Here is a 9,936-nt window from a genome sequence, read left to right on the forward strand (position 1 = left end):
TCCTTCTGAGTGCTCAGACCTTCAGTAGATCTCTAGAAGTCAATCACAATGTCACTCTAGAAGTCTAGAAGTGACTCTAGAAGTGACTCTAGAAGTCAGTCACAATGCCCGTGCCTTTTGGATGGTTAATAATGCAGAATACTTTATTCTTTTTTTTCAGAGAATGTTTTTCCATCGCAGTGGCAAACTTTGTGCAGATGGCTCTGCTAGTGTGTACTCCTTTATGTTACTGAAAACGTGCTAAGATGAAAGACATTGAGTAAGCTGTGCTGTTGATTTAAGTTCTTGGTAGTCTGTTGATTTAAGTTCTTGGTAGTCTGTGCTACATGAACTAGTAGTAACCTTCTTTTTGAGTGTGGGAATTAGCAATCTATATGAAATATAGCAGTCAGGAAGAAGGAAAAACAGGTAATATACATTAGAACATAGAAGCACAAAACAGGGAATTGCAGATATTTGAAGTTAAACTACTTGTGATTAGGCTGGCGTCTTGGTTCTCCAATCTGATGGAGCATTCTGGAAAAGGACAAAACAGAAAATTTCTCCCCTCAGGAGATTGAACACTGCAAGGAAATTCTGCTTTAGCCAGAAGACATCTTGCCAGCCACCTTATTCTTTCCATTGTTTATGATAAGCTTTAATAAGATTCTGCAGAAAGCTATTTAGTATCGTCACATTGCATTAAGTCCTCTATGCATAATAATTTAACACCAAAAGAAACAATTACATGGCTGCAGGGCAATAGCTGGGAGTTTTAATGATTTATTAAGAGAAGCATAACTATTATGCATTAACCATACTGGAATGTAGTATTTTGTATCAAGTACTGTATTTAAAGATACATCTTAATGTATTTGTGCGGTTTGGCCTAGTTACATGTTTCTGTGGGAAATGTAGCCATATAGTTATATTATTTCCTGGCTTGCTATGTGTTAAATTTGGGATGAATCTATTAGTTTTCCCAGTTGATTGCCTACTTCCTTTTTAGAGAGAGGGATATAAATCCAAAGTATTTCCATAGTTTTCTAAAATCTAGGGTTTGCCTCATGGGTTTGACAGGGTGCGTATTTATGACAAATGTAATAGTTTTCCATCCTATTAAAATTTCAACAGATAATTTCAGCAGATACTCCTTCAGAACAAAGTTAATGCTGTTACTTGGTGTAGAGTCATTAAAAGCTCTTAAGTCTTTAATAGAAGATGATACCTTTCATTCGGTCGTTAAATAGCACATGAGGATTTCTTGGTCAGTTGTGTGCAAGAGAGTATTCCTGGCCAGTTAAGGACTTCTTCAGCTCCGCTTGTTTCAACAGTAGCTGAAAAACAAAAAAAACCCCTGTGGTGGTTCAATCCCAGTTAATGACTGTTGCAAGGGAAAGGCAAAACAAGTGAAACAGAAGGTCAGAGCATGTGTGCAAGTATTGGCTGGCAAAAATCCTATTGACTTGTGTTATAAAATACCCAACGGGTATATTAAAAAAAAAAAAAAAAAATAGGGTAATTGTTTTGAGAGTTTTATCAGCTCTCTGTTGATCTGGGATATTTTTGGCAGTCCCTCATGTTCAGTAACCTTCTTTAGTGAAATATGAAAAAGCAGTGTAATTTAGTGGATATGATGTACAAAACATTTAGTAAAACCCAGCATTTTCCTGAAGCTTTTTTTTATAATCCATACGAGTATGGAGAAGTGTACTTTTCCTCTGCAATAAGAAGGATAAATCTTAACATACTTAAAATAAAAGTACTGGAAAATTGCATGAAAGCTTGAGGATTTTATATTTTAGAGTTCTGGAGAGCTGTAGATTTTAGATGAAACTGTAGGCAGTTCATGTGCTGCGTTCATGCTTCAGCACAACAGAACAAATTAAAAGAAAATTGTGTTATCTGAAAGAAATTAGAGTAATGAAGAACTATTGTGAGAACAGAATCTCAGTATTAGGTTAATAGAAAAATTGTTTTCTCAGAGAATTTCTTGGAATATAAATTCCTTAAGAGATAAATATTGAGTTTTATAAACTGTATAATGAAATTGCAATTTGCATTTTGCACAGTAGCTGGATACACACAACGTAAATAGAAATCACCGTATCTGGAGGGGTTTCTTCTAAAACCTCTTTGTTTGTTTGCTTTTTTCCTGATTCGTCTTCCTAGAAGATTCCACATAAGCCCACCAGAGACTTTTAGATTATCTATAATAAATCATGTTCATTTTTCCTATTTATCTTACATATTTATTTTTTCAATATTAAAAAGAACAGTAGGCCCTAGGAGGAAGTTACAAGCAGGGAGCGTTTGTGTACAAACAGGCAAAAACTCCTATTGTCTAGAGCATGACAGTCTTACAATAAAAGGTAATTTATTGTATATAGCTACAAATGAGAGCTGATAATACAATGCCTGATTTGAAAGTGTGTTCCTGTTTGTATTGAAGGATTATTTTTCTCCCCACCAACTCTAACACACATTAAGTGTGATGGAGGGAGTTGCACAGACATATGAGACAAAGAAATCTTTCTCATTTCGCAGCAATTATATATTTGATCATGGGGAAACCCAATTACCTCCACCAGAAGTATGACTCATTAATGGCTTTAGCTTTCAACCTGGCAGTGGACTAGTAGGGTAGTGGTGGCACCCATGGCAGAGACTGGATTTTTTCAGAGGCCCAAATTCTGGCTCTTGGCCCCGAGTAGTGAAAAGGTGCTGAATCCATGGAATGCAGCTTCCAAATTTGGAGATGAAGGATTCTTCGTGTACAAGCAATTCCAAGCTCTCTTGGACTACATGCCTTGTGTGGTGGTAGCAGTTTAGCATTTGGTTAGCTGACTTGTAAAAGCTGATATTGCCACCTAATTATGCAACCCCATAGTTGGCCATGCTGCTGTTTAAGTTCAAAGCATTTTGCAGCTTAATATAATGCATGTAAATGATGCTTAGCAAATAGCCAGAGATCTAAAACTCAGCAGCTGTCTCCTTTGTGCATCTATTTTCAATAATTAATTGGGTATCCTGTGACTTTTATTTAGAGTGGTGATGCTAGTTTCACAACTCCTAGTTCAGTATGATCAGAACAAAAGCTTTTGTGTTCCTAAATTTGAGAATAGTAAAGCTGATCCTGATTATACCAACATGAAATGAACTCTACTAGTATAAAATTTAACGACAGCCATTAGAACTTTATACCAGTTTTTACTGTCGAGCACAGCCAGCCTGTGAACTTCAAGGAATTGTTCTTTACGGTATCTCTCTGAGCCTCAAAGTAGTCTCCTCTTTCAAAGGAAATTAGAGCTCAGGGTAAATGTCATTGAAGAAGTGTCTCCTCGGGCTAGAAATTGTGGTGTCATTAATGTTTCATAGAATCGTAGAATGGTTTGGGTTGGAAAGGACCTTAAGATCATCTAGTTCCAACCCCCCCACCATGAGCAGGGACACCTCACGCTAGACCATGTTGCCAAAGGCGCTGTCCAGCCTCACCTTGAACACTGCCAGGGATGGAGCATTCACTACTTTTTTGGGCAGCCTGTGCCAGCGCCTCAGCACCCTCACAGTAAAGAACTTCTTCCTGAACTTCCCCTGTTTAAGTTTAAGCCCCTTACCTCTTGTCCTATCACTACAGTCCCTAATGAAGAGTCCCTGCCCAGCATCCTTGTAGGCCCCCTTCAGATATTGGAAGGTTGCTCTGAGGTCTCCACGCAGCTTCTCTTTTGCAGGCTGAACAGCGCCAGCTTTCTCAGCCTGTCTTTGTATGGGAGGTGCTCAAGCTCCCTGGTCATCCTCGTGGCCTCCTCTGGACTTGCTCCAACAGCTCCATGTCCCTTTTATGTTGAGGACACCAGAACTGCACACAGTGCTGCCAACGGGTCTCACAAGAGCAGAGCAGAGGGGCAGGATCCCCTCCCTTGACCTGCTGGTCACGCTTCTTTTGATGCAGCCCAGGATACTGTTTGCACAGAGCCAGGAAAGCATGTGAACAAACTTTACGGTCAGTGCTTTTGTTCCTAGGTGTGGGTGTGTGTTAGATTGTCTGTATGAAAGTGTCTGCGGATCCTGCGGCTGGCTCTGTGGAGTTGCATCCATATGTCACTGTAAATACAGAATTAGAATTGGAGTCAGGTGTTATTCTGCAGAGCTGTTTCATAGCCAGTTGGCTTCCAGCCTCTACTATTGCATGGGGATATTCCACTGCAGGTGCAGGACCTTGCGTTTGTGTTTGAGCTTTATAAAGTTCCTGTCAGCCCATTTTTTTTCTAGCCTGTCAAGGCTCTTCTGAGGAGCAGCCCCACCATCCGGTCTATCAGCTGCTCTCCCCAAGCTGGTGTCTTCCAGGCTGTCAGGGAGTGTACTCTGTCCCGTCATCCAAGTGAATTAAATCACTCCATTATTGTCTGCAAATGGTAGATGCAAAAATCCCTCTCTCTCTGAAAGCTGGTGCATAGAAGTATCAGTTGTCTGTGGCCTTATGTATTTATCTTAGATGCTTTCCTTACTCCCTACTGCTTCAGTGAGTCCAGTGATCCCCTTGCAAGGAGTGGCTCAGTGTCGCTGCAAACTGTTTCTCTCTCTGAGTGCATCACATTTTATCCATTCCAAACACAGTGAAGAGTGTTTCAACATTTCAGAAGAGAAACCAAAGCTAAACACGGGTGGCAGTGTTGGAGCAGATGTGCAGAGGCCGAGCAGGCTGCAGCCCAGTCTGTCGGCACTGGCAGTGCAGTCACCAGCCAAGTGCAAATGTCTGGATTAGCAGCTGCAACCCTGGCAAAACTAACAGCAACACCACAGCAAGCTTAAGGTTTAGGCTGTTATTCAAGGGAGGTGTGTGTGACCATGTATGACATCAGTAAGCCAGGGAGAGCTAAGGGATGCTAACACATAAATAGTGTGGGCCCTAAGATATTTACTGAAAACATATAAATTTACAGGGTATCTGATGAGAAATTGTAGGTTTAAGTCTATCTTCAGCCTTCCAGTGAGTCAGTGAAGGTTTTTTCCTCTCTGGCATTACTGTTAGTGTGTGAACTTTCTACTCACCCACTTGTGTTTCTTGTTATAACATTCAGATCTATTCTTTCTAAGTGTGGAACATTTCGTTATTCTAGTCATTTGGTGCAGTGATTTATTATCAATTATGTTTTCACAGTTGAATAATCATGTTACTTCATTGCATTTATTCTTCGCCAACATATAAATGGATTATTTGTAATGAGTTGCTACTGCATGTGAATTTTGCAACTTCAGCCTGAGAAGGACAATTCCCCTGCTGCACTTAGCCTTGAAAAGGGATCACCATGAGAGGTTTCAGGAAACCACAGATCTGTTCATTGCCTGCTGGAGAAAGAAAACACATGTGAGACTGTGGAAAATGGCATTGATTATTTTAGGAATTAACATTGCACAGAAAGGAGACATTAGCTGCCAGCATAAAAAAGCTGCACGATTTCTGATAGGCAGCTTTTCAGGCAGCCTTTTCATGCACCTTTCTCCATCTGTGCTCAAGGACTCCTCAGATGTACCTGGGCAGTGTCTCTCTCCAAGCGTGGCCTCAGGTTGCTTTTCTGCTGTGATGTTTTCGAGCACCAAGGTGATGACCCACAGGAACTCACTGGTACTTGGGCTTCCCCGTCTCTATTTTAGCTGCTTTTGTGCTTGTTCTGTCAGTGCTTTGGAAGAGAAATAATCTTGACAAGTTTGTGGGCTGCTTGGCACATTAAGCATAAAGATTGCAAGTCCTGCTGTAAAGCCAATAGAAATAATTAGCAGGACGGCTCCCTTTGAACTCGTGTTTTCCCTGGAGCAGATACGTTCTTTTGCTGTGTGGTAGCAGTGATACTGATGCAAGGTCAGCTGCCACTGAGCTCCGGGCTCTGCTCATCACTGGGTTTTTTTGGCAGGGCAGCATGCTCCCTCCACACCTGCGTGGTGCAGCGGGGGCTGAGAAGAGGGAAGTGTTGCACTACAAGGAGCTGTGACCCATTTTCAGGTTATGCAAGTCTCCAAGGCCCTTTTAGCTCAGTGCGATGAATGCCCTTTTAGAAGGTGCTGAGGACAAACAAAATGCTTTATCACGGGCAGGTTTGGGAAGCACCAGCCGTCAGTGAGCTAGGCCTGGAATTTTACATCATGCTGTGACAGATTGAGTGATAAAAGTCAATTAAAACAAAAAATTCATAGTATTTCTGCAGGAATTATCTTAGGAATTTGTTTATTGTTTGCTGAATGTGTGTGAAACCACTTCTGCCATAGTGGAATGATGCTTCCAAAGGCTGTTTCACACTGGGTGAGGATCTGGCTTTCTTTGTGCTGTTGCAGTGCAGGTTCTGTGCACTGCAAGAAGCAAATAGCTGAGTTCTGCTTGAGTGTTTATTCCTAGCCATGGTATCCTCAGTGAGGACCAAACTTGGGTCTGACAGCCTGGAGTTGTTACACAAAAGCTGAATAACATTTCAGCCATTTTAAGAAGGTTTACTGAAACCCTCTATTTAAACCTGGTGCTTTGAGTTTTTGAAGAATGCGTGGCATTTTTGTTTTCAGCATCATAAAGGTGCTCAGTCACACAGGTGGGTCACAGTGCAGCATTTTGCACTAGTTTGTTCCTTCCACAGAACTGCACACGAGTCCCAGCTGCAGGAATGGGAGTTGTATCCCTGAACCCAATGGCATACACAGCCAGAAGGTACTCAGAAATACAGAGCTGGGTGGATGTACTTGAAAGGGTTACTCTGGGTTTACCTGCAGCCAGACTCCTGCCCATATGACTAAAGTCTGCAGTGAAGGTCATGCCTATAGAGTACAAACCTTTTAAGCCTGGGAAATCTTTTTTTGTTTGCCTGTTGTAAATTCATCTCAGGCATCTCTGTCTCTCTTGAAATGAGTGCTTCACTTCCAAGACTAAGGTAACTCTTGCAGAGTTGCCTCAAATAATTGCTGCATATTTTCTAATCCGGAGTGAATTCCTGTGATTTAGAGATACTTACTCTGCAGTTAAGTAATCATGCCATTATTTTGTTAAATTTATCTTTTTACAGTTGTTCAGTGAAAAAATAAGTGGAGCAGAAGGAACAAAGTTAGATGAAGAATTTCAAGAGATGGAAAGGGTAAGGAAAGTAACTTTGTTTTTTAATACTAAGCTATTGCAGAATCAAAATGTTTCAAGTGCTAGAGTGGTATTGTAGATTTACCTGGACGGGAAACCCCACCATAGGCTTCCAAACAGAAACATGTAAGTGCAAATTTGTTCTTGAGCCTTGTCAGCTCAGCTGAGGGAGAAGAGATGCCCACAAAGGCTGTCTGAGCAGAGGAAGCAGGTTCCACTGCACCTCTCGACAGTGACGAGAAGCTTCTCCAGGAGTGGTGCAGAGCATCAGGAGGGATCTCTCTTTGTGTGGGACATCAGAGAGAGAGAAGTCTTCAGTGCATACTGAGTCTTTAAATATCATGAAGCCTTCTCATCTGATACTATTCATGATAAAAGTCTACTCCCGGAGACACATTTTCTCTTGATACAGAATTAGATTTCTTAGTTTAAATCCATGTTCAGAAATTTACAGGACTTGTGGAAATTGAGATGTTTGCTATCCAATTCCTGGTTGTGTTGCAAATTAAACAATGTTATTGCTAATTTCTGCTTTTTCAGCTTTGATGGGCTTTTTCTTTTGATTGCCCTTTCTGTGTATTTTTTAATGCTCATAGTAGACCTAGGTCACAGCTTTTACTGTTGGTAGCTTGAGGAAAAAAGCCTTCTGTGTTTTGTTTGGTTTTGTGCGTTGTTTCCCCCCCCCCCAATATGCACTTTTGAATTTATGCTCTAAACAGGTTTCTAGATTTCATTTTCTTCGGCTACAGAATAATTATTTCCTTTCTCTGCATCATAAGGGGAGAAAAAATGTGTAGGCCTTAAGGGAGGAAAAGGGAAACAAACCAGAAATGAGGTTTTTATTGCATTTTAGAAACTATTGAATGTGAAATCAGTGCAAACTAGTGCTTTGAATGGTCCTGACCCCAAGACTGTGAGGGATATGTTCACTCTTTTTCATCTGTGGAAGAAAGCAGTCTCAGTAACAACTGTTGGGCTGTTGTTTAGAGTGTGTAAGCAGTAATCAGGAGTGATGGACCGGAAAGGCAAGTCCACATTTTGATGTAAACCTTCTCTCCTTCTCAGTTTTACCTGCCAATTAATGGGGTTTCGGTAAAATCCTGTCTTAACTATGACATGGCTATTTATTTAAAGCTACAATATTTGCTCTGTTTTAAATAAAATTTCATAATCAGCTAGAATAGTATATTATATCTACTAAAATTATAGACCTTCTAGTAATCAATTTGCTTTTTGCTAACTGTGGTACTTTTCTTTTTCAGAAAATTGATGTTACTAATAAAGCTGTAACAGAACTTCTGTCCAAATCCACAGAGTACCTTCAGCCAAATCCAGGTAGGATAGCAACAATAGGTGTTGGATTTTGCTGAACATTGTCTTCTTACTTGTAAATTAGTCCTAGGTAAATAAAAGCTAATTAGGTCATCATTGTGAGGCTTCTGGGTGTCCTATTGAACTTTACCTGTGCGTGCACTGAAGTTGTGAAGTTTATAGGTGGGGTAAGTCTGGTCTGGGATGCGCTCCACTTGCAGCACACAGTGCATGTGTAGGTTGTGCACGCATGGCATGTTGTGGGCAGCTTGGGCCTGTGGTACAACATGTGTGTTCATATTTGTGCTGGATTTCCTGCAGTGGGATAGGGGTCCCTAAAGTGAAGAGGATGCCAACATATGTTAGCAGAGATATAAAACCGCTGCTGAATTTAACTCATAGGCTGCTGCCGTAAGAGGCACTGGTGGCTATGTAACTATGGGGAAGAAGGCTGTTAATTTCTTGCCAAGTATTCAAATGAGTTTTGCATTTTCTGGGCACTGCTAGGTCTCAGTGGATTTTGGATCATCAGTTAGTAGAGGCTTATCAAATCTTGTTTTAAGAAACAAGAAAGGTGACACATTTACACTTGCAGTCGGTCACAAAGTTTATCTGTTATGACCTTGATTCACTCTCCAAACCAGCTGTTGGAAGATCCTTAGTTTTTTGAAAACTGCCTGTATTCCTGTTAGTCATCTACACCAGTGATTTCAGAGATAGCCATCTCTCGGGGGTACCTTTGGAGATGCCCACCCCTGAAAAAGTTTAATGGGTAGTATCTTCATATGGATGGTAGGATTTCAGTCCTTTACCAATGTCCAGCTGGCACGTTCAAGATGAAGCTAGTCACCATGGCCCACGTGAATGCCCTGCCCATGCCTGCTACTGTGTTGAAGAGGCTGTTGAGTGATAATAGTAAGGAGTACATTAGAAAAACTCTTCAAGAATATATGCATGATTTTCTTCTGATGTGTGCAAGATAACAATAAATTAATTTGCATCTTTGCTTGTTAAATGATTTATTGCTTTACATATATTAGTTTAAAATTGGTTTCATAACTGTTTTTGTTATTTTTTTTATGTCTGTCTTAGCATACAGAGCCAAGCTGGGAATGCTGAACACTATGTCAAAGATCAGAGGACAAGTTAAAACTACAGGCTATCCCCAGACAGAGGGACTCCTAGGAGACTGCATGATACGGTATGGCAGAGAGCTGGGCGATGATTCTATGTTTGGTGAGTTTGTGTATCTCCTCTGTGAATTTTTCAGCATAAAGTTCTTTGCAGAATACTACTCAGTGACATAACCTGTGTAAATAGCTACTACAGGTAAGAGGGAAAGTTAAGTACAGTGATCAGGGAGTGACTGATATAATTAACAAAACACAGAAGCCAATACAAAACTGGCTGGCTTTGTTATGTACCGTTGTTCATATCTGCAGTTTTACACACAGTGGTTGTCTTAAAATAGTAACAGCTATGCAGGTGTGGGGACCTGGCACTCTAATCCAAGTAAGTGCTGCATAGGGAAA

The 9,936-nt window shown here is 40.8% G+C and overlaps 1 protein-coding gene across 3 annotated transcripts in view; it reads left to right on the forward strand.

Annotated features, from left to right (window-relative positions):
- Positions 1 to 7,028: 7,028 nt before the first annotated feature.
- SH3GL3 (SH3-domain GRB2-like 3) overlaps positions 7,029 to 9,936 on the forward strand; it is a 14,407-nt gene continuing 11,499 nt past the window's right edge. For 2 of the 3 annotated variants that reach the window (XM_010020509.1, XM_010020508.1), the window contains exons 1-3: positions 7,029 to 7,094; positions 8,356 to 8,428; positions 9,497 to 9,640. In XM_010020509.1, coding sequence (XP_010018811.1) covers positions 7,086 to 7,094; positions 8,356 to 8,428; positions 9,497 to 9,640 — 226 coding nt within the window. In that variant the 5' untranslated portion in view covers positions 7,029 to 7,085. The remainder of the gene's footprint in view (positions 7,095 to 8,355; positions 8,429 to 9,496; positions 9,641 to 9,936) is intronic. The other variant, XM_010020510.1, reaches the window with a different exon arrangement.

Source organism: Nestor notabilis, unplaced genomic scaffold (genome assembly GCF_000696875.1).
Source record: "Nestor notabilis isolate BGI_N333 unplaced genomic scaffold, ASM69687v1 scaffold16068, whole genome shotgun sequence".
NCBI classification, from domain to species: domain Eukaryota; kingdom Metazoa; phylum Chordata; class Aves; order Psittaciformes; family Psittacidae; genus Nestor; species Nestor notabilis.